The 27,231-nt window shown below is 49.1% G+C and overlaps 2 protein-coding genes across 13 annotated transcripts; one reads left to right on the top strand and one right to left on the bottom strand.

The window, feature by feature from the left end:
• Positions 1–373: 373 nt before the first annotated feature.
• On the bottom strand, positions 374–19,173 carry Chrd (chordin). 10 transcript variants are annotated; one of them, XM_029562642.1, is made up of 23 exons: positions 18,655–19,172; positions 18,303–18,406; positions 17,753–17,882; positions 17,491–17,619; positions 17,310–17,409; positions 17,088–17,175; positions 16,589–16,730; positions 16,331–16,471; positions 16,166–16,257; positions 15,941–16,088; positions 15,689–15,795; positions 15,446–15,565; positions 14,738–14,894; positions 14,203–14,423; positions 13,631–13,744; positions 13,111–13,374; positions 12,931–13,024; positions 12,761–12,814; positions 12,404–12,507; positions 11,871–11,973; positions 10,955–11,109; positions 10,722–10,821; positions 374–621 (listed from the first exon to the last, which is right to left on the bottom strand). In XM_029562642.1, exons 1-23 carry the CDS (start codon positions 18,800–18,802, stop codon positions 380–382), a joined length of 3,057 nt encoding a protein of 1,018 aa, XP_029418502.1. In that variant the 5' UTR covers positions 18,803–19,172; the 3' UTR covers positions 374–379. The 10 variants fall into 10 exon arrangements, with proteins under 10 accessions (XP_029418502.1, XP_029418503.1, XP_029418505.1 ...); XM_029562643.1 differs by having other exon boundaries at positions 16,166–16,248; XM_017797689.2 differs by having other exon boundaries at positions 387–621; positions 10,722–10,817; positions 18,655–19,173.
• A 112-nt stretch (positions 19,174–19,285) lies between these two features.
• Positions 19,286–26,932, top strand: Thpo (thrombopoietin). 3 transcript variants are annotated; one of them, XM_029562648.1, is made up of 7 exons: positions 19,286–20,877; positions 21,199–21,242; positions 22,061–22,225; positions 22,443–22,606; positions 22,841–22,927; positions 24,764–24,931; positions 25,141–26,932. In XM_029562648.1, the coding sequence occupies exons 3-7, from the start codon at positions 22,213–22,215 to the stop codon at positions 25,813–25,815; spliced, it is 1,107 nt and encodes a 368-aa protein (XP_029418508.1). In that variant the 5' UTR covers positions 19,286–20,877; positions 21,199–21,242; positions 22,061–22,212; the 3' UTR covers positions 25,816–26,932. The 3 variants fall into 3 exon arrangements, with proteins under 3 accessions (XP_029418508.1, XP_029418506.1, XP_029418507.1); XM_029562646.1 differs by lacking the exon at positions 21,199–21,242; XM_029562647.1 differs by lacking the exon at positions 19,286–20,877 and having other exon boundaries at positions 20,894–21,242.
• Positions 26,933–27,231: the final 299 nt, after the last annotated feature.

Below are 27,231 nucleotides of genomic sequence, written 5' to 3'. Positions count from 1 at the left end.
ATCACAAATTTGAGACTAGCCTGTCTAATATAGCAAGAACATGTCTCCAAAACAAAACAAAATACGATTCACTAAAAATGCCACCTAAATTTTTGAAGTAAGTCATGATGCATTAATGTTCAGGGGAAAAAAATATCGACGAGAAAAAAATCAAAGGTAAATGAGGACTGGGCCTGAGTTACAGTTTTAAAATATATTTTATTATTTTATGTGTATGCGTGTATTGCCTGCGTGTAGGTAAGTGCACCCGCGTCATGCAATGCCCGCAGAGGTCAGAAGAGGCTGTCAGATCCCCTGGGACAGGAGTTATGGACAGTTGTTAGCTGCCATGTGGGTGCTGGTGTTTGAACTGGGTCTTCTGCAAGAACAGTCAGTGTTCTTAACCGCTGAGCCATCTCTCCAGCCCCTGAGTTACAGTTTTAATTTTATTAAAGAATTCACTTAAACTTTTCTTCATCCTATGCACCTCTTTATTCCAGAACTTGATTTCCAATGACGAATCATCACATTTATGATCTGATAAAAAATCCCCGTTAGGAAGGCCTTGCCTCTGTAGGGAGGAGGGCAGCTCCTTGTCAAGGTCTTCCCCGACATCACTTCCAGTGGTACCTTGGATGGAACCTATGAGAAAGAAAAGTTCCTTCATAATGATGTCAGCCTTGCCTTTAAAAACGTCTTTAAAACTCATGAAAAACACAGTTGATGTGAATCAGATGTCTAGATGGCAAAGTTCCCGCTAAGCTGGGTGAGTGCACAGATGTGCAGGACACACATTCCCCTCCACACATTCCTCCTTAGAGCTGTGGAAGCCAGCGTGAAGTCCTCATTTCCCTGCCTCATCATCCTTCAGTCATCTATTCTCTTCTCCCCAAATGGTCAGAAAGTATCAGGATCAGACAGTAATCATGTACACTTGTTGACTGATAGTTATACTTTAGCAGATGACCTAATATCATAACCAGTCAATAGCAATTTAAAAACTTCCATCTTGCCAGATGTGGTGGCACAGGCCTTTAATCCCAGCACTCCAGAGGCAGAGGCAGGTGGATCTTTGTGAGTTCGAGGCCAGCCTGGTTGAGTTCCAGGGCAGCTGGGGCTACAGGGATACCCTGTCTCAAAAAAAAAGACCGAAAAAAAAAAAAAAAAAAAAAAAAAAAACCTTCCATCTTCTGGTTTCAGAAGGAAAAATGTCTACTAAAGAATTCCAGGAATCAGTCAGCAGGTGCAGCAATGTTTTTACTGAACGGAGGAGAGTGGATCTTAAAAGTAAATTTGATTTCAATTTCCTGGAACCTGGCAGTGTGGGATGAGGAGGGGTACCAGGCCTCTTCCTATATAGGCTTCCTGTTTCCCTTTGGGGGGAAACTATTCCAGTTGCAGAGCTATGTGGAAGAAGTGAGGCATCTTTCATCCAACATCTGGAGTTGTCCTTTTAGGATGAGTCTACCAGGTACTTTCTCCCATCTTTTCTCTGCTCCCTTTCTCTCACAGTCTCCTTCCTTTGAGTTCCAGGTGCTCAGTCATTTTGTCAGGATGCTTCCTAGGTGTCATTCAGTGACATTTGCAAACTTCAGCCTACACTGTCTGCCAGCTTCATGTGACATTTTGGCCTCTGACATGTTTAAATTACAACTCTCCATAGTAGAGAACTCAAGATAGGCTCCCTTCCTAGTCCTAAATAAATCCTCCATCTCGTTCTTCTTTTCCAGACTCCCAAACACCTGGGTGGTTGTATCTTATATGCAAACTCCTACAAAAAAACTGACACATCCATGGACATGTCCTAATTGTACCAGGTAACAGCTGTTTCTTTAACTGATCATACTTCATCTTTCTATAGTATATAATTTAAATATTTGATGAGGGGCCCTGGAGAGATAGCTCAGACCCTGGTTCAATCAATTTCCAGCACCCACATGGTGGCTAACAACTGACTGTAACTTCAGTTCCAGGGAAATCCAGCACCCTCTTCTGACCTGTAGACAATGTAGGACACAGGTGCACTTACATACATTCAGACAACACCCTCATATACATAAAATAAAAATAATAAATAAAATTAAGAAATAAATATTTGACAATGTGATGTCCTTAGAAATTTATATACAATTAGATCAAGACTTTGTCCTTTAGTCTTATATGGAGACCCAGTTCTCTCTCCACTATCCCAAAAACCTCTTTTCTCATTGAGTTATAACACTTACTGACATACTAATTTCACCTGAATCTCACTATTGCAGTAGCTGCCTTACATTTAAGTTTCTTCTGACATGGAACTTAGTCACATTTGTAATTTTTAAATCAAATAATTACATCGTCCCATGGCTCATTTCCTCCCGTCTTTCAGGTCTTTATTCAAATGTCACCTCACTGGGGTATTCTCAGTCCATTCTTTTTATTTATTTACTAGAAGGGGCAGGGCTTGAGACAGATCACTGTGTAGGCTGGCTTTGAACTCTTAATCCACCCGCCTCAGCTTCCAAACACTAGAATTCCAAGCACACAGCAGCAGACCACCCCTGGAGTTCCCTGTTCCATCTTCCTACTATATTTTGCAACAGCACCATCTTCTCTACAAATGACATACTGTATTTATTGCTGTACCATATTTATTATATTTTACTGTATTTATGGCTTTATTTATTGGAATGTATCCCAAAAGTTCATGTTTGGTTGGGTTTTTTTTGTTGTTTTGTTTTTTTGGTCTTTTTGAGACAGGGTCTCCCTGTAGCCCCAGCTGTCCTGGAACTCACTATGTAGACCAGGCTGGCCTTGAACTCACAGAGTCTGCCTGCCTCTGCCTCCTGAGTGCTGGGATTAAAGGCGTGCACCACACCCCTGGCAAAAGTTCATGTTTTAAAGGCACTGTTGGGAAGTGCTGGAGCCTTTAAGGAGGCATGGCCCAGGGAGAAGTTAGGTCATCAGAGGTGTGGCCTTGTAGGAGATATTGGGACCCCATATTCTATGTGGCTCTCTTTACTTTCTTGCTGCCATAAGTGAGCAGGCCTCTTCTTACCATGCATTGCCACTATGAGGTCCTATGCTACCATAGGCATAAAGCAACAGCGCAAAGTGATCAAGGACTAAAATCTCATGGATACCATAAGCCAAAATAAACCTTTTCTCTTTTGAAATTATCTCAGCTATTTTGTTACAGTGATAGAAACCTAACACATTTATTGACTATCATCTTCTACTAAATTATAAATTCTACATGGGGCTGGTCATGGTATCATATGTCTATCATTTCAGTCCTTAGAACGCTGAAGCAGGAGAAAAATGATGAGTTCAGAGCCAGCTTGGGCAAAACCCTATCTCAAAAATTCCATATGTAGGGCAGGGTATGGTGGTACTTGCCTGGGAGGCAGAGGCTGGTAGACCCCTATGAGTTCAAGGTCAGTCAAGTCTAATTAGTGAGACCCTGCCTCAAAAATCAAAAAAATTCAGGCTGGAGAGATGGCTCAGCAGTTAAGAGCACTGGCTGCTCCTGAAGAGGACCTGGATTTGATTCCCAGCATCCACATGGTGGCTAACTCCCTAACTCCAGTTCCAGGGGTATCCAACAAGTCTTCTGACCACAACATGGATGCACTTACATATATGCAGGCAATATACTCATAAACATAAAAAATAATTTAAAAAAAAATCCTACATGGGGAGGTTGAATATGATCAAAATATATTATATGAAATTCTCAAAGAACTTTTTATTTGCTGTTTTTATTTTATGTATATGAGTATATTGCCTGCATGTATATAAGTACATCCATGTCATGCAATACCTACAGAGGTCAGAAGAGGGTGTCAGATGCCCTGGAACTAGAGTTATGGATAGTTGTTATCCACCATGCGGGTGCTGGGAGCCGAACCTGGATCCTCTCCAAGAGCAGCCAGTGTGCTTAACTGCTGAGTCATCTCTCCAGTTCCAGAATTAATTTTTCAAAAGACAAAAAAATTCTGTATGGGCAGGGTTTTGGTTTTTTGGGGGGTTGTCAGTTTACTCACTGGTCACTCCCCAGCAACGAAGACAGTATCTAGTCACAGAAGATGCTCAACACATATGAGTTGTGGGGCTGAGGGGTGACTCGGCAGCTAAGAGTGCTTCCTGCTCTCCAAGGGGACTGAGTTCAGTTCCCAGCACCCATGTCTGGCAGCTCATAACTGCTTATAACTCCAGTTCCAGCAGATCTGACACCCTCTGTCCTCTGTGGACACCTGCACACATGTATGCACATACACACATAGATGATAGATAGATAATAGAAGATAGATAGATAGATGACAGATAGATGATAGATATAGATAGATAGATAGATAGATAGATAGATAGATAGATAGATAGATAGATGATAGGTAAATGAATCTTTTTTAAATGAATAAATATGAGTTGTGTAACTAAGCCTACATGAAACCTTGGTGGTATGGCAGACTGTGCTGAAAATGTAAGGTGAGTGACTCTGCATGTCTGCTGCTTAGGGTGCCAAATCCTATAGGAGCTTGTCAGCCATGCAGAATCTCAGACTCCACCCAGGCCTTCTGAATTAGCATCTACTTAAAGAATGCCCCTCCCCCACCAAATGACTCAAATGCCCAATGAAGTTTGTGAAGTATCACAGCAAGGCAAAGAGCTTGGACCGCGTCTTAGGCCTTATGCTCTCAAAGGACATTTCTTGCATTAGAGAAATTAGCAACTGTGTGTCTGTAAAGAGGACCTGAATGTCTACAGGACAGGGTAGGAGGAAGAAACCATACCCTAGGTGTCATAGTGGATGTTGTGCATAGAATTATTAGCTATTTAAAGTGTGTGTGTGTGTGTGTGTGTGTGTGTGTATGTAAATGAATACTGTGCTTGTGCTGGTCCCGCCAGAGGCCAGAAGAGAGTGTCAGATCCCTTGGAGCTTGGATTGCAGGCAGTATGATCTGCCTGATGTGGGTGCTGGAAACCAAACTCAGGCTCTCCAAAAGATCAGAAGTGCTCTTAACTGCTGAGCCCTCTCTCCAGCCCTACTGAATTGTTAAGTATTTAAACATGATTAAACTGATATCTATTATTTCTACAAGGCAAAGTGCTTCATAAAGTTTCCTCTTGCCAACTTAGCTACTCAGCTTCCTAGGCACCCTGTAGTCACCACACTAGTAGGGTGCTATAAAACTCTATCCAGCCATGACACAATGGAATAAAATCAAATGCTATGTTTCAACATCAGACTCACCATTACTGGAAACTTTAGGTAAGATCCTCCATCTTTGCATTTCATGTAAAATAGATCCATGCAGTCCACCTCATGGGGTTACAAGGACTACATTGCATATAATAATAAATGAAACATTTGATCATCAAATGATTAGTAATACAAAATATCTACTACAATCCAAAAGATCTTAATGGTTATTCAAGTTCACATTGCCAATAGGTGACCAAGAAAAAATTAAATATTGTTTTGTATGTATTCCTTCTACAAATGAAAAAGTCCATCAATTATGGGGGGTTGATAACTATTGAGATAAATAGCAAAAGTCATTCAGCTGCTCTTCTCCAGTTCTTCACCATTTGGTCTTGCAGCTTCTTAGTCCTCATCCCAACCCTTCATCCCAACCACTCTCTTCAGAATAATAAACCTTCTCTTCTGCTGCCAGGGTAGAGGGCAGAAAAGATGACAGAAGGTTTACATTTTAAAGAATCAATTCTTGACTTGTTATATTCATGGAGGGCTGAGTAAGCCTGGCTTTCCTCACCTTCCCTCAGGCTTCTTGGAATGAAGGCCCCCACGTTCAAAGGCCAGGGCCAGCAGGAGCAACCATCTGTATATGCCATCTCCAGTGCACTACTGCCATGCGTGTGGGAAGTCACAGTCATTGCCACCTGCTCCTGTATCATGCTCTTCGTCCCCAGCCATGCTAGAGTCATGAGGCCTACCAGCTGCTGGTCTGGAAGAGCACATGCATGGCAGGGCTGTCTTCCCAGACCCCAGACTGCAGCCTTTGAGCCTTGGGAAGGACTCAGTGCCAGGATCATCAGGAAGTTTTCCTTCCCTTGGTAACCACTATCTTTGCATGTGCCCTGCTTGCTCCCCTGGACACATAAAAGAGAGAGTCCTCTCCCTAGAGCAGACCAGGGACACATCAGGGCATAGGGGAAGGGCTTCAAAGGAAGAAACGAAACCCCAGAGTTCCACAAAAAGGCTGTGACTCAGCCAATGAGCTAACCTGGCCAAGGTGAGTAGGCCAGGAGAAACTGAAGGCCCCACTCCAGCCCTTCCTAGCAAAGAGCAGCAGAGGCTCTGGATGCCAGAACAGTCCTCTGAGCCACCTCTGCCGCCCACTCAAGGCCAGGACAACCCCTAGCACTTCAACTGAGGAGCTGAGACCCTTCTGGCAGGTTCTAGTCAGTTTGCTAAAAATCAAGTCACTGAAAACCAATTTGTTAGATCATCTAATCTGTTAAGGATTTCTCCAATTTTCGGTTTCTGTGCCTCACAGGCTATTTCAGTGTAAAAGGTCCTATTTTTCAAACTGAGACATGACACTTACTTGACAGATGAGGACAGAGAGGTTCAAGAATAGGGCGAGGCCAGGCAACTCAATGCTTTAGCTGAAACTTAAAATGGTTTATTTAATATTTTATTTTATGTGTATGAGTGTTTTGCCTGCATATAATGCCTGCAGAGACCAAAAGTGGGTGTTGGATCCCCTGGAATTGGAGTTAGGGACAGTTGTTAGCCACCATGAGGGTACTGGGAACCAAATCCAGGTTCTTTGCAAGAGTAACCAGTGCTCTTAATTGCTGAGGCATCTCTCCAGTACCTTAACTGAAACTTTTAAAACATGGATTCTAAAAATGTTTTAATTATTATGATTACTGTACATGTGTGCGCATGTGTGTGCCTGTATGATGTATATGAGGGTGCAATATACCACGGTGAGCATGTAGACATCTTTGTGGAGTCAGTTCCCCTCCACAATATGTGCCCCAGGCATAGCAAGTGCCTTTACCCACTAAGCATCTCATGTGTCCGTTCCAACAAGTACTGATTTTTGTTTTTTTGTTTTTTCAGACAGGGTCTCCCTGTAGCCCCAGCTGGCCTGGAACTTGCTATGTAGACCAGGCCAGTCTTGAACTCACAGAGATCTGACTGCCTCTGCCTCTGCCTCCTGAGTGCTGAGATTAAAGGCGTGTACCACCACACTCAGCCACATTGATATTTTTTGACAGCTATTATTGGGGTTTGGAGTAGTGGGTAAGTTTTCCTTTCTTTCCTACATACTTGTGTATTACCATAATTATTCAGTGATTTTTATGACAAGCAAAACAATACTGGCAGCTTGATTTGTACATGAAAAACACATCTACCAAAAGCAAGCATTGTACAGAGGGGCTCCATTCTCAGAGCACTATGATCTGTCCATAGTTCCTGACAGGCCCTCACCTTTTGTCATCTGTAGCTGTTTCCAATATCCCACAGTCTGTCTGTATGTGTTCCATACAGCTCTGTCTTCTTCATACATCATCTCTGATAACCTACAGGCTGACAAACCGAAACGCATCTTCAAACATTCAGAGAAATACTTCCACTCCTCAACTCTCCTCCCTGCCAGTTTTGTTATGTCAGAAATGTGGCTCCGTTGTTCCTATTGTTTGGGTCTATGCAGACAGGGTCTCATGTAGCCTAGAGTGGCCTTGAACCTACTATGTAGCCAAGGATAGACTTGAAATCCTGATCCTTCTGCCTCCATTCCCCTGGAATTACAGGCTTGTGGTACCATAACTGGTTTGCTTTTGTTTTTTCTACATCCTGCTATTTTTATAAAAGACAAAGGGGTAAAATGCAATCAAACAGTTGTTCTGAAACTTTTTAAAACCAACCAACCCATTTTTGGAGTGCAGTCTTTGAAAGGCACTGAGTATCTGTTTTTAAATTAGAGTGTAGACCTGGACTTCTCACTCTTTGGAAGCCCCTGGACCCTAACGTCTCCCTCTGTTGTTGGTTGATGCTTTCAGATAGCCATGACTATGGTTTGAAAACTCCCCTTCTTAAGTCCCTGCCATAAATTATTCACAACCGCACAGACACTGCTCTGGTGATTTGGACAAATGTGGTCTGATAACCACTGATAGCCCCATCATGCAATCATTCAAGAATGGTGGCTGTTTGTGGCCTGACATGCCAAAATCTGGATTCTACATATTAAAAGTAGGTAAAGATGGTCATTAGAAATTCAACTAGAACATGGCAAAAGCAGGACCATACATGGAGGTTTCTCTTCGAAAAGCAAGTGTGTCAGAGTCACCATGTCTGTCCAGTCAAGCAGCCCACCTGTACTCCCTATCTTCCTGCTGGAGAAGTTCAAGAGCCCAGTCAAACCCTCTGCAACATAGACCTGCCTGGCCTCAAGCTTAGGGACCAAATATGTTCTACTAGGACTGTTAGAGAAATTGAGATAGTTTGTCTAAGACAGTCATATCTCCTTGGTTTTTGTTTTGGTTTTTTTGTTATTTTGTTTTGGTTTTTGTTTTTAGTTTGGTTTCTTTAGAAAGGTAAACGACCCTGAGATCATGTTGTTAGTTGCTTGAAGGGGAGTGGACGGGGCACCCCTCTTGAAGTCTCTGCATGCCAGGGCTTTGGGAGACCCTTACACAGGACTAGACGTCTTAAGTCACTATCCCACTTCTCTGGGGCTTGGGACTGTCCAGGTTTGAATGAAATGTAGGCTAGGCTAGGAAAGGTATTCCATGAACTTCTGTCTAGAGAGGACATAGCTCTGCCTGTATCCATTCATTCTCTGTTCACACATTTGCTCAGTTCACATACTGGGGCCTGTTCTGAAGCCTTTCTGGGTCCCTGAAGCCAAAGACTGCCTGCCTCCTGTGGCCACCAAGCCTTCCTATGAGTGATTCTTGCCTAGCTCCCAGCTCCCTCACTGGTAAAGACAGTATGGTCGGCACATCCATTTCCAAACTAAGTCTTCCATCATACCACACCTAGGTTGAAACCCATGCTGAATCCTGCTGCTTTCTCATTCCTATTTGGCACTCATGATCCTCCTACTGTAATAGCCAAGGCTCTGGTCCAGGCCAGTTATCCCCAGTTATCATCCCTTCACCCTCAACCCAGCCCCTCCACAAACATCCTGACAAACATAATAGAAGTCCATTGCCACTCTTCTCCTGCATTTTGCCCTGTCTCTCATTCCAGCCAAGTTTCAGAAATCTGACCATAGCTAGACAGTGCTTGTTTACCACACATATGGTAGGCCTACCACTAATGGCTGTGACTTCCCTTTCTCCACCCTACCAGATTCATTTCATCCTGGACCGTTCATACATACATGTGTACAATCTCTGCCCTGATGTCCTTGTTTCTCTAGAACCCATGGGCCCTGTAGGAATGCCCAGTTCCTGATGGCAGGGATGAGGGGAAATGGGAAAAAGCAGAAAGGAGGAATCTTAAGTCATTGTGTCCACCACAGCCCTTCATCTCAAGATGAGCTCAGTCTTAACTAGCTGATCCCAATCCACTGTGACCCAGACTTGTCCCTGAACTGATCAGGAACACAATTTGTTTTCAGGAAGGAAAACGTGTGCCTCACTTTAGAAAAAGAGAGCAGAGGAGGATGATAGTTTTGTTTCTTTTTCTGGAGCAACTTCAGACATGGAGTCATCAACAACGCCAGCCACGAGTAACTAAACTTGAGGTTGCCTGGGCTTTTGAAGCTCCAGCCCCTTTGACAGACAGTCCCAATCCTCTTTGTGGAGCCCAACTGCTGGCCATCCTGTTCCCTTTCTAAGACTCATCTAGCTCCCAGAGTCAGAAGGAAGCTGACAGGCTCAGAGTTCCTCTCTGTTACCTCCTACTCACAGATTTCTCCACTGGGGCCCACTCTGGCCACAAAGAGCCTACCTTGAGCCCAAAGACTGAAAAAAATGTTTTAATAAATACAAAAATCTCTAATAATGACTCTGCTCAGCTCACGGGCAGCAGGAGTGGTGTGAGTGGACCCTTAGTGCTGAGTGAGGATAAATTAAAAATCCCAATAAGCCAGTGACATTATGTACAGAAGGAAAGGAGTTGGGCTTCTGGGGCAGAGGCCAAAAGAATTACAGGGCAGGAGTTAGAGTGGATACGGCCTTGGTCTGACCCAGCAGTCTTTCCCCTTGTAGAGTTGTGGTTCCCAGAGGTAGTGGGGGAAGAGAAGAAGCAGAACAGAGAAGCTAAAGGCACTGGGTTTCCCACACGAGAGTCAGGGTCCTCAGCACCGCTCCTCCTTCCCCCAGCTCAGGCCCATCCTCTTGGTCATGTGGCCTTCCGGCTGCTCCCTAAGAGCGGTCAGCTTCTTTCTCCAGCTCTGGAAGGGTTCTAGTCTCAGAGGCTGCTGAAGACAGAAGGGAGTGAATGTTGGAGGAGAGGGAGCACGGTGGCCTAGAGGAAGGCATGGGGGCTTGGGAGGACAGACAGAGCATCTCTGTTCCAGTCCCACAAAGGCCAGAATTTTCCAAGCAAGTCAACACATACCACCTGTGTAACCTTAGTCTAGCTGCTTAATTCCTCTGAGCTTCAGAAATTTCATTTGTAAAGAAACAGTAATAAGTGACAACCCTGCAGGGGTAGACTGGGACTGCAATTATGAAGCAGATTCAAGGTTCCTAGCTCCACAGGGGTGCCCTTCCCGCCCCAGGTAGCCCACAGCCAGCCCACAGCAGCTGTCCTGGCTTCCCTCACTTACACCTTTGTGCTGTACAGTGGGAGCAACATCGACTCTCCTTCCCCGGTCCACAGGAGAGAGGCCGTGAACAATCATCCCGCTCACAGAGAGGTACTCCTGCCTTGTGCAGATGGAAAGATACTGAGGGTCCCCAGGGGGCTCCTTCAGGGAAGGCCCACCTCCAGAAATCTCCCTGAGGTTTCCCTACTCCAAGCCAGGGACACAGTGCCCACCTTACACAGTCCCCCACTTACCCCACATCTGCAGGTAATGCAGCTCATCTCCCCAAAGGGGGGCACTGATGGGTGCCAGCTCTGGCTTTCTTGGAACCACTGCCCAGCAAAGCGGCACCCCCGAGGCCCATCAGCCTGCATGGGGTCTCCCAGCTTGGCATGAGCCCCTGATCCTACTGTTGGGAGAGAAAGAGGAGAGGTCAGTCCAAGAGGGCCAACTGGGTTTAATTTCTCTGTGAATCCCCATTACCTAGCAGTTTCTGGCACTTGCTGGATGATAAATTTGGATGGATGGATGGATGGATGGATGGATGGATGGATGGATGGATGGATGGATGGATGGATGGATGGATGGATGGATGGATGGATGGATGGATGGATGGATGGATGGATGGATGGATGGATGGATGGATGGATGGATGGATGGATGGATGGATGGATGGATGGATGGATGGATGGATGGATGGATGGAGAGAAGAGAGGTCAGTCCAAGAAGGCCAACTGGGTTTAATTTCTCTGCGAATCCCCATTACCTAGCAGTTTCTGGCACTTGCTGGATGATAAATTTGGATGGATGGATGGATGGATGGATGGATGGATGGATGGATGGATGGAAGGGATGGATGAATGGAGAGAATAGGTAGATGAATGGGTTAGATAGTGGATGGATAAATTATAGATGGAGTGAATAGGTTGGATAGATGGGTAGAAGATGGATAGATAGGTAGATGGATGGGTAGATGAACAGTTGATGAACAGATGGGTAGACAGGTAGACAGGTGAATGGATGGTTGGTGGATAGATGAGGTAGGAACTGGAGCCCTATCAGTCACTATTCATGCAAGAAGCTCCTCTCCACACTCATCAAGCATCCTCTCATTCAGGTCAGGGTCTACCGCAACCCCAAGGGTGAGGCCTCATTGTCCAAGCCCCTCACCTGGACATTGTTTGCAGCAGTCAGTGGGGTTGGCGCGGACAGGCTGGGCACAGGCCAACCGAGGACACTGCACCTTCTCACAGTGCACCTCTCCAGTGCCCCCCTGTAGGGATCCATTGAGTGAGGGTATCAGGAAGGAGAAGGACATGTAATCTTCATGCTTCCTCTCTCTCCTTTCCCCACCTCAAGTGAAATGTTTGGCCTTTTAATCAAAGGCCTGGGTTTGTCTTATGTACCTGAATTCAAATCCTCATTGTATCTTGCAAGGTAGATGTACCATATTTGTTCACAGAAGAAAAGGAAGCTTAGAGAAGTTCAGAAAGCTCTGAGGGCCACATGAAGCCAGATAGCTGTAAAGCTAGAATTTGTACCTGTCATCCCTTCACCTACTCTCAAAACCCAAGGAACTTCTCATTACGATACCATCCTTGAGGCCTCCTCATCAAAGAAGGGCTTCTCACTCCAGGCAGCCCCCTCCCCATCTCTGCAGACCAGGCTGGGTTATGGCACCAGAGAAAATTTTGTGGCCATACCTTGCAGGTGCAGACAGCACATTTAATTAAGCCAAAGGGAGGCACGACGGGGTGCCACCGGGTACCCGCTGCCCGCCAGCTCCGGTCACCATCAAAATAGCAGCCTGGTAGGGAACAGTACCCAGCTGCCATTAATACTGGGCTTGTCTGCTGGGCCTACAACCAAGGCTTGAGCCTCAGACCAGTCCCACACTAGCCTAACCCAAGCACCAGCAATCAAGAATGTGGCTTATCAAGTGCCACTCTGAATCTGTGTACCTCAGTTTCCCCAATATATTCTCTCCCCTTCTGTCCCCTTGTGCCAGCCCAGTAGCTTCTTTGGATCTTCTCACCCATAAACACACCCTTCCAGCTCACCCTCTCCTGGCTCCAGGCTTGCTAGCCCTGGCAAGTCTCTGATACCTTGTTTCTCTGTGGAGACAAAAAAAAATGATGAGACAGAGAGTGGACCCCCTCCTTCTCTCTCTAGATGACTCCTCTCCCATGGCCCTCCCTCCACTACATTTCCTCCCCTACACAGAACTCACCTGGGCACACAGGACAGCACTGGCCTGCTGCCTGCACCGGGTGGGGGCAGCTTGGTGGTGGGCACACTACAGGATCACAGATCACTGTTCGTCTCTGCAGAGAGGGGCCAAGGCTTGAAGGTGTGCTGGTCTCCTTGTCCCAGACCCTGTAGCCCACTGTACCCTACGCAGGCATCCTACCTGGCAGGTGCACAGTGAGCAGACTGGGTCATAGTTGGGTGCCCAGCGAGCCCCATGGGGACGTTGCTGCCCCTCAAAGAAGCATGTGTTAGGGTCTCGAGGCCGCCCAGGGCTGCCAGGTTTGGCTGGTACTGATGTTTCAGGGCCAGGGCCAGTGGGCATCACAGGCAGCACAGCTGCCACTGCACTTGCAACCACTGGCACCCGCATCCCTTCTGATGCCAGGCGCAGGCCACCTACCTGGCAGTGGTTGGCAATATGCACCTGAAAGGAGAGGTGGACTGAGGTCACATTGGGGCTCCCCCTCATGTCTCTAACAGCCACTGCTACTGGCTGACAGGAGTGCTTATGCGGAACCTATTAACTGCAGTACTCAAGCCTGCTCAGAATCCAAGCAGAAGGCTACAGCCTCCTTATGCAGCTGTGTGGCTCCACACTTATCACTAACAAGAATTTAATACTACCACCATAGGGCTCAGAGAGTACAAATAACTCTGTACCATCCCCAGCGCCCACCAACCTGCCCACATAGTTCCCCTCTGGGATTACTCTTGGTAGTGATCAACAGGGAGGCAGTGCCTTGTGCCAGGTGCCTCAGCAGCTCAGGCTCCAGGTCCTTCACCACACCCTGGGCCTGTAGGTAGACAAAGGGAGTGACAAAACTAAGGCATTTTAGTACAGAGCCTACTGTTTCTCCCCCTCACCCTCACCCCCAATTTCCAGGTGAAGAAACAGACCTAGGAAGATTAAGGTTTATAGACAGCAAAGCCTTTGTCAATGGTGTGCAACTTGGAAGCCAGGTCTCACTGACTCCAAGACTATAACAGCCCACCTTAGGGGCATTGTCCAGCCCATCTGCTTCTTTAGAGGATTAGCACCTCTATCCTAGAAATCACTTCAGTCAGGGGAAACAGAAAGGAAAATGTATAATAAAAGGCTGAGTCAGATTACTATCCAGGCCTGTCTGACACCTAAACCCATACCTCCTAGGTAATACCAGGCTGGCTGCCCTCTGCACCCCCAATCACAGGTCCCACAGTCCCCCAAGCTAAAAAGCAGAGATTTTCCAAGCTCCTATCACTGCATTCTTACCTCTGAGCCATAGAATCCTTTCAGCAGCCGCCAGGGTCCTGGCACCCCAGGAGGCCCAAGGAGATGGGCAGTGACAGTGCCTTGTTCTGAACCACCAAGTCCAGCCAACAGCACCTCATAGTGCAAATGGCAGTGTGTATCCAGGGAGAGCCAGGCATGCCCTGCTGCCTGGCTCCGCACAGGGGGCAGCACCAGGGCTCCTGCCAGAGGCACAGGCAATGCTGAGTCCAAACAGAGAGGTGACAGATGAGAATGTGGTCTTAATTCCAGCATCTCCCATCACAGACTTTGGGAGCTTGAGGGTACTCTCCATAAGCCTAGGGCCTGGAGAGCAGCAAGTTTTAGACTCTTTGTATAATGGCTGACTACAGGGAGGGTTGGCTAGCAGCACCACTCTATACATCCCCACCTCTCTGGATATCAAACAGAGCTCAGACAGAGGAAGTCACATGAGGCTTTGGCTTTTTGTCACTATTCCTCAGATGCTTGAATGATATCTGAGAACACAGAAGGCAGGAGATCCTGGAGCACTCACTGTCATGGCGGGCACTGTGCCCACTATAGGATAGGGCAGCCACGTGCCCTCGAAGCTCTCCATCTGGGAAGTCCTTGGTGCCAACATTCAGGAACAGCTCGTTCTGTAGCAGCATATGAGCCCCTCGGGCACCCAGCCCAGAGCAGATACCCACAGCCTGAGGGAAGGATGAGCCCTCTCAGCTTTTAGAGTCCAAGGTTTTTCCATGTTTTATGTCTCCCCTAGTCACATACGTTTCTTCATGCCAATAGCACCAGATAAGAACCTTATAGGCCAAGTGTCAAGACCCTTCTCTGCCACTTCCTAGCCACATAGCAACCTTGAAGAACTACTTACCTACTCTGGGTCTTTACTTCCTCATCTATAAAATGGGTACTAAAGGTCAAAAATATATAAATAAAGCAGCCCATGGCACAGAAAAGATCCCAAAGTAGCAATTATTACTATCACATGGTCTATTACACTATTCTCCCTGTCTGATGCCTCCCACATAACTGTGAGTTTACTGAAGATGAAGACAGGGTCCCCAGTCTGAAATTTACTAAAAATGTATCAAACGAATATTTGATATGTTAAAGGACTCATTCAGAGAACCCATGATGATATGTGAATGATATTACCCATCCCTGTTCAACTAGCCTGGCTTCCCACAGCCCATGTAATGGCAGCCCTGGCACATGGGCTCTGTGGCCCAACTGGAGCCCTCACCATATATCCTCCAGGCTGGAGCCCAGCCATGTGGCACAGGACAGTGCGCTGGTTCTTCCGCTGAGGCTTAGTCTCCAATGTCACAGCCACTGCCTCGCTACCTGTACCTACTACCTGCACCTGGTGGGCAAGGGTTGGGGGACGGTAATTGGAATGCCAGCCAAGACTTAGTAGGTCTTTCCCACTGCAGGTCAAGGCTCTGGCCTGCTGCCCTCCCTACCTCCTACAACCTCTGACTCTTACCTGGTAGATCAGGGAGCCGTTTCTTAGCAGTACGAAGCTGGCTGAGCCAGCAGCACCCGTCTGGACTGGGATCAGGGCATCAGCCCCACAAAGGACACTTTGGAGGACTGCAGGGGGCAAGACAGGTGGAAGAAGTCTTGCCCATACCCCAAATCCCCAGAATCTCTCTCCCATATCTACCTTGGTCTCTTCTCTAGCACATCTGTGCTCTCAGTTGTGTGTACCCAAGTGCCAGGTCCCACCCTGCCTCACCATCACAGCTCTGCCTGGCAGCAATGTATCCACTTATGCGTAGCTCTGGCCCACTTGTCCTCTCTAGGACCATTTGCAGCTCCCCCAGCACCAACCAGTCCATTTCTTGGTCTGTGAGGCTGGGCAGCACCTCAGCGAAACCTGGCTCCTAGGAACAGAGCAGGATGTGGCAGGTAATAGCAAGGGGTCGGAGCAACTAGCAGCAAGGGTCAGATACTCCCATACCTGAGCCGAGGTGTTGGCCTGGAGCTCTCGAAGTAGCTGTCCCTGGTGGAGAATCTGGAGCCTCAGGGGAACCTGAGTTGGTCCTGCAATGGCTGCACATGTGAGCATTTCTGAAAGATAAGCACCCTCCCGGGTCCCCTCATGCACATCTTCCTCACCACTTACCTCCATTCTTGAGTTCCAGTAGACCCCGGAAAAGCAGCAAAAAATGTAAGGAATCTTCTGTGTCACTGAGAGTGAGCAAGGTGATGCCTCCTACACCCCACTGCTGTGGGCCTTCCAGAGTCAGGATGGCACTAAAAGTCTCTGGGGGAATGGAGGACAATAAGAGTCCATTAGAAAATCCTTTCCTCAGTTTGCCCCCATCCCTGGGATAGAGAAGACTCAGATCTTCATATCAAGGAACTGTTTGCTCCCCCTTACCTGCAGCCAGGGCCCGGTGCCGGATGAGAGGCCCCCAGACTTCTCCTGAAGGGTAAGTGGATGTTACAAGGGCTACATGCAGCTGTTCTGCCCTAAGGAGCCTCAAAGACAACCGAGGCACTGCCCGCCACACCCCACAGACCTAGAGCAAAGAGACAAGAAAGTCTACCATCAGACAGTGTACAGGACACGTCAGCTAAGAGGCCCAGGCCTGGTGAGGAAGGAGTATGGAAGAGAGGCCTCAGACCCTCCTAAGAAGTGTCCAGGAGGCAGATGCTTGTGTTTAAAGTCCTGGCTTACCACTTACTAGTTGTGACCCTGAAAAAATCACATTCTGCTAACTGAACCTCAATTCCCTCATCTGTAAAATGGGCATCATAAAATCAGGGTCTTTCTCCTACTGTACTGAGCTGTTGTGAGGACCAAAGAAGGCAATGCAAAACACGCTGCTAGCACAGTGCCCAGACTGGAGAAGGGCTCATAAATGGCATCATCTCACCAGGCCATCCTGGGTGGGGGCTGCAGGGTGTTCAAACAGAATGTTGCCAGTGGAGTCTGAGAACCGAACCCTGCTGGGACGGTCCAGCCTGTGAAGAGCGGTCCAGTGAGGCTGGATCCAGAGCCACCCCCCCCTCCCCCCCCCCGACTCCCTGCCCCATCCAGAGACACCACCCCCACCCCCTGCCCCATCAGACAGCTCTTAGTTCTTTCCCAGTCTCACCGCTGGTAGGAGATAGAGAATCGTATACTAGAGCGCAGCAGGGAGACTCGGGCACGAGCAACGGCCTGCGACCTCAGCCCTGTCAGCAGTGCCACAAAGTCTGTGAGAAGAAGAGATGTGAGCATTGACAACCTCTGCCACTGGCCCACCCTTCCAAGAGCCCGCTTCCACTCCAGCCTACCTGTATGGCCATCAGCACGTGTCCGTTCCCCAGCGCCCGGCTCCCCATGATCACTATAACTGCGGTGCTCTGGGTCCCTCGGATACTCAAAGGACAGGCCCATCGGCTGTTGCTCTGGATTGCTGTGCTCTATAAGAAGTAAGATCACTCACTAGCTTCCAAAGGATGAGAGAGCCAGCCCTCTGCCCTGATCCAAGACGCAAAGAGCCTAGCGCTGGGGCCCTTCTGGCCTCCTCTTAACGCAGGGCACAGCGGACCTCACCCTGCGGGCAGGTCTGGCAGCAGTGTCCTGGCAGCTGGCGTGGTTGCCCACAGGCTAGGGTGGGGCACTGAGGTTTGATGTTCTTGCAGCTGACCCTGCCAGGGCCCCTCCAACGACGACCCCACTGAGGCTGATGGCAGAGAACACAGGAAAATTAGGTGAGTGCAATGTTAAACCATTAGACCCCAGGGTAAGGAGTCTAGGAAGCAGGGAGAGGTCTTCTGCTGGAGTCAGCTCTGCTATTTACAAGTTTCATGACCCTAGACAAGTTTCTCTGAGCCTTAGCGTACCTGTCTGCAGAGTAGAGATAATAATGCTACCTATCTAGCAAAGTTGTTACAGGACTTAAGTGAGAGACAGACAAAAGGCAGTTGGCTCTGAGCCAGACACATAGTGGGCGATCAATAACTGTCAACATCGCAGACCTGAGGGAGGTTACCCCCTCTGTGCGGACCAGCCTTCTGAGCAGCTCCAAATCTGTTCCAACATCTGAGGACGCCAGCGTTCCCCTACCCTCTAGGGCAGGGCTGGCAGCCGCGTATCCACTCACCGCCTCACAGGCGCACAGCACGCAGCGCATCACCCCAAAGGGCTCCCCCAGGTCCGGGTGCCACGTCTCGTCCAAGGCATAGACCTTCCCGCCAAAGGAGCAGCCTGTGGGGACGGGCTTGGCTGGCGGCCGCTGTCCGGCGGCTCATGCCGTCTGCCTGCTCCGGGCTCTGCCCACCAGGCCCTGGATCCCTGGATCCCTGGATCCCTGGGCAGCGTGAGCCTCCGGCCCCAGCCTACCCTCCAGTCCGCCCGCTGCGCAGAGCCACCTGCGCCCTGGGCCCTCTCCCGGCGGGTGCGGACTTGCCCTGAGCCCGGCTCACCGCCCGCGCCTTCCCCTGGCGCCCACCTACCTGCCGCTCCTCGAACCGGCAGTGGCTCCTTCTCGGAACGGATGGGCAGAGCTGGAGGCTCAGGGCCGGCGGTACCAGCCGGCCGGGAGCCGAGCAGCAGCAGCCCGAGGAGCAGCCGAGGGGCCGGCGGGGCCGGGAGGCTCGGCATGACGCGAACCGGACAGCTGGGGAGGCGGGCGGGAGGAGGGCGCAGGACGGGGAGAAGGGCCGGGCCGGGGGCGGGCCGGCGGCAGGGGGCCGGGGCCAGTGGCCAGGGGCTCGACCTGCAGTCAGAGTCGGCGCCCAGCACGGCGGGGCGGGAGGAGCGGGGCGGACCGGCGCTGACCCGGGGCGGTACGCTGCTCTAGTACCCCAGGCGCGGGCTCCGGCCCGTTGTATGCTGGCGCCCTGCGTCCGGGCTCCCGGCCTCCGCCTCAGCAAACGGGGCGGCGGCGGCGGCTCCGCGAGGGGCCCGGCTGAGTCGGGGGTCCGGCCCAGCAACAGCGGCCGTGTAGCGAGTTGGAGAGGGGGGAGGGGCTGGTACCCGGCAGGGGAGGAGGGAGGGACTGGAGGAGACGAGGGAGCGGAGTGGGCAGGGGGAGGGGAGGAACCAGGGGGCGCAAAGAGGGGGAGGAGAGGCGGGCCTGGACACCCCCCCACACACACACACACACACTACTGGCAGCCACAGAGGTGGCCGGACTGGGAGATGAGATCCAATATCCAGCCCAAGATGGGAGCCTCGGTCCAGTGAAGGGGAGAGACTGAGCCTCAGGCCTGGACCAGTCATTGGGCAAAAACCACTGGAAGGATGACAAGTTATCTCCCCTGGCCTAGGACCCACAGCGCTCCCTTCCTTTAACTCTGGCTCTCCTCTAAGGTCTCTCCCCATTATGGAGTTCCCCAGGACAGGGACCTAGCCAGAAACAGGCAGTGTTCCCCCTTGAGTGGATGGAATGTTTGTTAACCTGTTCTCAAGCCCATTCAACCATCACCCTCTAGCTTTCTCACCCTCTTTTTTATCCAAGTGACTCTCTTCCTTTCCAGCCCATCCCCACTCTTTTGTCTTGGTTTTCTGGTCCTGCCTCCCCATGGCCTCCCACCCCCACCATCCTTCCAGCTATCCCAGTACCCGGCTTCCTAATCTTAGGAAGCATCTCTTCTTATTGAACTGGAGAATTCTGGGATCTGGGCCATACTCTAGCAGACAACCCCACCCTCAAAGGAGGCACAGGATAGAGCCTGAGGAAGAACAGGGGGAGGGGACATAAGATCAGGCCAGGAGGTCCCTGAGGATAGGAACTATGGGGGGACAGGGACTCTGGGAAGGTACAGGAGCTAGAGCTAGGGCCAAAGGAAGAAAGGGGCCAACAGAGAGGTATTTGCCAGGGAGGTTTAGCAGCTGTCTTTCCTAAGACAGGGACACATGGGCCTGGTTATTTCTCTTGTCACATGTGTAGTTGTAGGAATGGAAGAGGTCAATAGGGCAAGCAAAGTCAGGCATAGGCACAGAGGCAAGTGGGTTTAGCTGCCCAGGTCCCTGGGACCCAGCAGAAGGACACCTGGGCCCAGTCTTAACCAAACACATAACCCCTCACTTTCCAGCCCCCTCCAACTATCCATACCCCTTTCCCACAACATGGTCATTCTCTAATATAGGCAACACCCAAATTACCACTTGGAAAAGGGAAATGCCAGCAAAGGGACTCCTTTTGGGGAAGGGGGGGTTATGGAAAAGAAAAGTAGGACAGCAAGAATACTGTTGGATTTCTGCAGCAGGTATAGTATCCAGGGAAAAGAAATTTGGAGAGCCCAGAACTGAAGCCCCATCAATCTAAAACAAGATCTCTCTGCCTCTTTCCTAGGGACAAATGTACTCTGCTAGCTTTCAACTGGACAAAACCTCTGCTCCTCTCTCATGTCTCCCTCAGCCAGGTCCTGAGTTCTAGGAAAAGTCAGATCCCTCTATGCAAATCCTCTGTGGAGTATGTGGGTGGAGAAGCTGGGCACCATTCATGGACCACAGTCCAGGCAGGGGCTCCAGGTCCAGTGCAGTAGGAAAAGGCGTCATTTCCGGGGCCTTTGCTAGGGCTTGGTGGCTCTCTGCTCTCTGATTGGGCCAAAGTGGCCTGGGCAGGCGTGTGACCCCACTGCCGGTGAAGGGTCTGTGCCCAACACGTATCTTCCTACTTATCTGCTCCCCAGAGTGTGGCCTGCTGTACACCTGGAGCTCTTCTCCACCTGGTGAGTGGCAAGCAGAGTTTGGGTGAGGGTATGGCATGAAAGACAGGAAAGAAGAATTGGGCTCAGCTGGGGGAGGGGCAGGCAAACTGGAACCTACAGGCACTGACCTTTGTCAAGAAGAGTGGAGCCTTCCCAGAATGGGAGGAGCAGAATAGAGCAGGGGAAAGGGGGTTGGGTACTGGTTTATGAGGGGACTGTTCACAGACTTGGTGGAATAGAGAGTAGGCCTGGCTGGTCGCAGGACCATAAGAAAATAAGAGCAAAGAAATACCATACCAAGGGACATAACCGCCATTCTCATATATGGTCAATCCTCCTTAGCTTAAGGTTCTGAATCCTGGGACTGAGGACCAAAGCATGAGAAGGTAATGGAAGGAGGGCTTGTGTATGTTGACAGACCTACAGGAAATCCCAATATTGAATCAGGTGCAGGCCTCTTTGCACAACTTGTGAAAAGAGGAAGCTATGTGGGGGGTCCTATGAAGGAACTCAAAGGGGTCTGGAGAGGGGGCAGGGAGGCAGGCACAGCTGAAACGGATGGGTTGGCAGATGTCTAAGGTGAGGTAAGCCATGTAAGGTAGGCATCATCTCACTCAGCAAGTGCCTCATCCTGGGCCATTTGCCTCAGGAAGGAAGTCCTAGTACTGTTAGGCCATTTGACTTGAATAACAAGGTCTTTCAGAACTTGGAAGTCCAAGGAAAAATATCAGGCTTTATGTGTCTAGTAAATAGGGAAAGAATAAACAGCTAGTGTCATTTAATCCATTCCTCTGATGGTCCCAGTTATATCTTTATCCAATTTCCCACCTCATTCTCCTTCCAACACTAAAGATACATGTCTGCTATTTCCTCATCTTGGCCTGATACCCCATTTTCCACTCTCTTCTCCAGACTTGCACCACAACACTTCCCTTCTCTATCTCCATCTCAGATTCTCTCCCATCTAATAACCAAGGTTGCTCACAATTTGGGGCCAATCAAGATGTGTGTATGCATGCCATGTCCTGCTACTCTCTACAGGGCAAGGGGTAAGGGGACTTTGCTTTGGTCACAAGAAAATATGCAGGCAGTTGGAGCTAGGTTATCCAGCAGCTCAAGCCTCCTAGCATCTGTCTCCCCCATGCCAGGCAGTCTTTTTCCTGAAGCTTGATGAATGAAACTCGACTATTTCTGTCACATTCAGGATACAGTCCAGACCCTCTTCCCTTGGCCCACCTGTGCCCTACCCCACTCTGTGCAGAAGTGCAAGAGCTCAAGCCGCCTCCATGGCCCCAGGAAAGATTCAGGGGAGAGGCCCCATTCAGGGAGCCACTCCAGCCAGACACCCTGGCCAGAATGGAGCTGACTGGTAAGAACACAGTAGGAGCTGGGAACTGATTGAAGCATAGTGAGGTGGGGGAGAGAAGAAAAGAGGCTACAGGGGTAGAGGGCTGGGGAACCCAGTCTCCCATGGAAAGGGAGCAGAGCCCTGGATTTCAGGTCTGCCTCCTAAGTGGGAATCCCTGGATCACCACCTGAAAATGATTTCTTCCTTACCCACCCTTCATCATCACTTCTCATCTAAGATTTGCTCCTCGTGGTCACACTTCTCCTTACTACAAGACTAACTCTGTGCAGCCCGGCTCCTCCTGCCTGTGACCCTCGACTTCTAAATAAACTGCTCCGTGACTCCCATGTCCTTCACAGCCAACTGGTGAGAATTCCGAAGCGCTATGCCTTAACTGATAAGGTACCTCATCTCTATCATTTCTTCTCACTCCCTGAACAATGAGTTTTCTGTTAGTGTTATCTTTGGTAAGACCACCACGTCCTGATCCCCACTCTCTGGCAAGGACTATGTTTCGCCCTAGAGTCTCTCAGAAGCTCTAGTACAGGCATAGTACTCATGAAGATTACTCCAGTCATAGGCCACTATACCGCTATTTCAGCTTCTTTTTTTCTCTTACCCGTGTTTTCTTAACAGAGCCAGTGCCCAGACATCAGTCCTTTGTCCACACCTGTCCTGTTGCCTGCTGTGGACTTTAGCCTGGGAGAATGGAAATCTCAGACGGTAAGAAAGCCATCCCTGGCCAGGTGTGGTGGTGCATGCCTTTGATTTCAGCACTTGGGAGGCAGAGGCAGGCAGGTCCTTATGAGTTCAAGGTCAGCCCAGTCTACATAGTAAGTTCTAGACCAACTGGGGCTCCAGGGAGGCCATCTCAAAAAATAGAAGAAGAAAATCATCCTTGGACTTGGGTATAGCTCACATGCCTCACATGTGCAAGGTTCTAGGCTGAGACAGGATAATTGCCTAGATTCTGAGGCCAGCCTGGGATACATAGCAATACATAGTGGCTACAGAGTGAGACCCCGTCACCCCCAAAATAAAATAAAAACCACAAAAGGGAATCTCTTACCTTGGCTTCCCCTACGTCTTTTCATCATCAGGTCCCTATTGCTCCCCAAAGAGTCTTCAAAATTCTTGAGCTCCCTAAAAATCTTAACTTTCAGCTTCGCCACCTTTACCCAGTTTACATTCACCAGATGATATCTTGTGGACAAAACATGAGATTTCAACCCAATATGGTAAATAGATTTGGAGCTGAACACTATAAAAAGCTGATTAGAAGCCTCTCATGACATATTTTTACCTATTTCTGCTCAACCTCCCACATGTATATATATGGGGGAGGTGCCATGGCATTCGGAGGTCAGAACAATTTGAGAGTCCCAAAGTCTTGAACTCAGGTGTTAGGCTTGGCCTTTATTTACCCTCTGAGCCATCTCACTGGCTCCTCAACCATCTTAAGTTGCCATGAAGAATGAAGTCTGGTCTGCTGTCCACAAATGACACAAAGCAGGAAGTACCACTCAAAGAACAAAAGCCAAAATCAAGATTCAAATCACTGCTTGGCATGGTGACACATACTAACTAGGAATCCCAGTACTCCAGAGGGCAGGGCAAGAAGATGGGGAGTTGCCAGTTAACCTAGGCTACAGAGTAAGATTTTATCTCAAAAACAAAAGAAAGTATCAAAAGCAAACCAGGTAGACATGACTATAATCCCTAGTCTCCTTCCTTCCCTTAAATCTGCTAGGGTCCAGGGTCAGGGAAGAACATGGTCTCACAGGGTGTGATAGTGCACACCTTTTTTTAAAATTTTCGGTCGTTTTGTGACAGGGTCTCCCTGTAGCCCCAGCTGGCCTCGAACTCGCTATGTAGACCAGCCTGGCCTTGAATTCACAGAGATCCCCCTGCCTCTGCCTCTTAAATGCTGGGATTAAAGGTGTGCCCCACCACGCCCAGTCTGGGGTACAGCTTTAATCCCAGCACTCGGGAAGCAGAGGCAAGTGGACCTCTGTGAGATCAAGGTCAGCTGGGACTACAAGGAGACCCTGTTTCAGAAAAGAAAAAGAAACAGTCTCATTATGTATTCTGACTGGCCTTGAACTTATAATCTTCCTGCCTTAGTCTCCCAAGTGTTGGGATTATAGACATGTGCCATGATACCCAGCTCTGCCATTTATTAAGTCTTTTTGCTACATCTTTATGGTTATTGTGAGAGTTTTATCACTACATTTAGTTTAGAAATACTGTGGTGCTACAATTTTATAGGAGAAAGAATAGATTTGTAACACTATAACCAAGGGCTAAGAGCTATAAGAGCTTTCTGACTGAAAGTCATGAAGGACCAGGCAAGGCTGGTGGACACTGGAGTTACTGAAGCAGAGGCCAATGACCAGTTGTTAAGAGACTATGAAGGAATTCCTGTGGTGGGTGGGACCCTCATCCTGTCCAATTCTTAGCTCCTATGATTCATTCTGCTGGCCGCTCCTGTGGGTTCCCCACCCACTATTAGCACGTTTTTTTGAAGCACTCTGCTTCTCTCTTCCCTATCTTTCCCAGGAGCAGACCAAGGCACAGGACGTTCTAGGGGCAGTGACCCTACTACTGGAGGGAGTAATGGCAGCCCGAGGACAGGTAGAACCCACCTGCCTTTCATCTCTCCTGGGACAGCTTTCTGGGCAGGTCCGCCTCCTCCTGGGGGCCTTGCGGGGCCTTCTTGGAACCCAGGTAAGTCCCTAGTCAAGAGACCTACAGAAACTGTTTTACTCAGCCCCTATAAGACCTGAGAGAGAAAGGGGATTCTAGGCACATTCAGGGTATGAGAATTGATCTATAAAGTGGTGCCTCCCAAGCCATAGTGCCTAGGTTCTGGCACTCAAGAGAGGCCTGATAATGTTGACCTGCTCTCTGGCCTCAGGCCCATCCTCTGCCCTCAGCTTCCTCCACAGGGCAGGACCACAGCTCACAAGGATCCCAATGCCATCTTCCTGAGCTTCCAACAACTGCTCCGAGGAAAGGTGCGTTTCCTGCTGCTTGTAGAAGGTCCCACCCTCTGTGTCAGGCGGGCCCTGCCCACCACAGCTATCCCAAGCAGTACCTCCTTACTCCTCACACTGAACAAGCTCCCAAACAGGACTTCTGGATTGTTGGAGATGAACTTCAATGTCTCAGCCAAAACTACTGGCCCTGGACTTCTGAACAGGCTGCAAGAATTCAGAGCCAAGACTGTTCCTGGTCAACTGAATCAAACTTCCAGGTCCCCCGACCAAATCCCCGGATACTGGAACAGGGCACATGGACCCTTGAATGGAACTCATGGACTCTTTGCTGGAGCCTCACCCCAGACCCTCAAAGTCCCAGACATTCCACCAGGAGCTTTGAACACAGGCTCCCTGCCATTCAACTTCCAGCCTGGATCTCCTCCTTCCCCAACCCATCCTCCTGCTGGACAGTACACACTCTCCCCTTCTTTACCCACCTCGTCCACCCTTGGGACTCCACCCCAGCTCCACCCTCTGGTTCCTGATCCTGCCACCAAAGTGCATAACTCTACCAGCCCTCGTCCAATCACAGTGTACTCTCATTCCCAGAATTTGTCTCAGGAAGCATAAGGCACACAGGCACAGGCAGCATCTGCAGCATCTCTCAGGCACAGACTTCTCCCCTGGGAGACAAATGCAGCTATTCAGCTGAGACCCAAATCCCTGGGACAGGAAAAGAATTTTTTTTTTCTGTATAACATAAAATTTCAGGAACTATTTTTTTAAAAACCTATCAACAATATTTATCAGGCAGCTACTTATCTTTGGCCTATTTTCTGCATAAATTTGCAAATCACTAATTCTCTATCTGCTCTTTTTCATACAATAATTCTGCAAAGGCCTAGACTTGCCCAGCCTTTGAACAGAGGTAGAGACTAACATTATATAAGAAAACAAAAAAGTTAGTTTACTTTGACTGTCTGCATTCCCTTCCGTACAATTCTCAGTGAAGCTGTTTGGTTCTCTATTCTTAAAGCAATACTACTCTTGACAAATGAGTAATAGTAATAGGTTATCTCTTAGAAAGGCTGTCCAGAGAGAGAGAGAGAGAACAGCCTATAAAATAAATGAAGGAAAGATATCCTTCACAGGGGCAATAGACCTGGACCCTACCTCACAAGAAGCTAACAGGAAGCCTGCAGAGTCCCACACCCAGGTAAGACTGGGCAGACTGTCAGTGAAGACAAGACCTGGATGTGACTGACAGCTGAGCAAACAGCTCAGTCTATCAGCAGCTCAGCAGGAGCCTCTCCAGGCCTGGGCTCCTGCTTCCCTCCTGTGGAGGTCAGAGGGAAGTGCAGGAAGTGGCAAGAGTCAGAATCCATAGTTGACACAGCAGGAGGACAAGCACAAAGCAAGCAGTACAAGGCTCTCTCTAATTCCCACAAGTGCATCTAAAAAGCAGCCCTGTGTGACTACCTTAAACTCCACTAGGGGACCCCTAAAATGAAAGTTTCTGGGATCTGCAAATAAGTGCTTGTTGATGCTGGTTTATGTTGCACAGAAACAAAAGCTATATTGCCACGGGGTGTGGTGGCTCACACCTTTAATCCCAGCACAGAGGAGGCAAAGGCAGGAGGATCTACACAGAATTCCAAGCAAGCTGGAGTTGCACGGAGACCCCGTCTCAAAAACAACAAACAGAGCCAGGCGCGGTGGCATACACCTTTAATCCAGCACTTGGGAGGCAAAGGCAGGCGGATCTCTGTGAGTTCAAGGCCAGCCTGGTCTACATAGTGAGTTCCAGGACAGCTGGAGCTACAGGGAGATCCTGTCTCAAAAAGACCAAAAAAAAAAGCCCCACAAAACTATATTGCCAAGGTCAACCTGCTACCTTCAGTCCTTGTAAAAGAACTAGTGAAAGCTTTTTCCTCTCTTCTACCCCGAAGTAAAGGAGGAAAAGCTTCCATGTAGGTAGAGAAGCCAGGATCCCAGAGAGAGTTCCAAACACTACCACACACATGCAAAAAAAAGCAAGGGCAAGAT

Source organism: Nannospalax galili, unplaced genomic scaffold (genome assembly GCF_000622305.1).
Source record: "Nannospalax galili isolate Female #2095 unplaced genomic scaffold, S.galili_v1.0 scaffold315, whole genome shotgun sequence".
In the NCBI taxonomy this organism is placed as follows: domain Eukaryota; kingdom Metazoa; phylum Chordata; class Mammalia; order Rodentia; family Spalacidae; genus Nannospalax; species Nannospalax galili.
The sequence above is the reverse complement of the archived record's forward strand: the minus strand, read 5'-3'. Positions and strand labels throughout refer to the sequence as shown.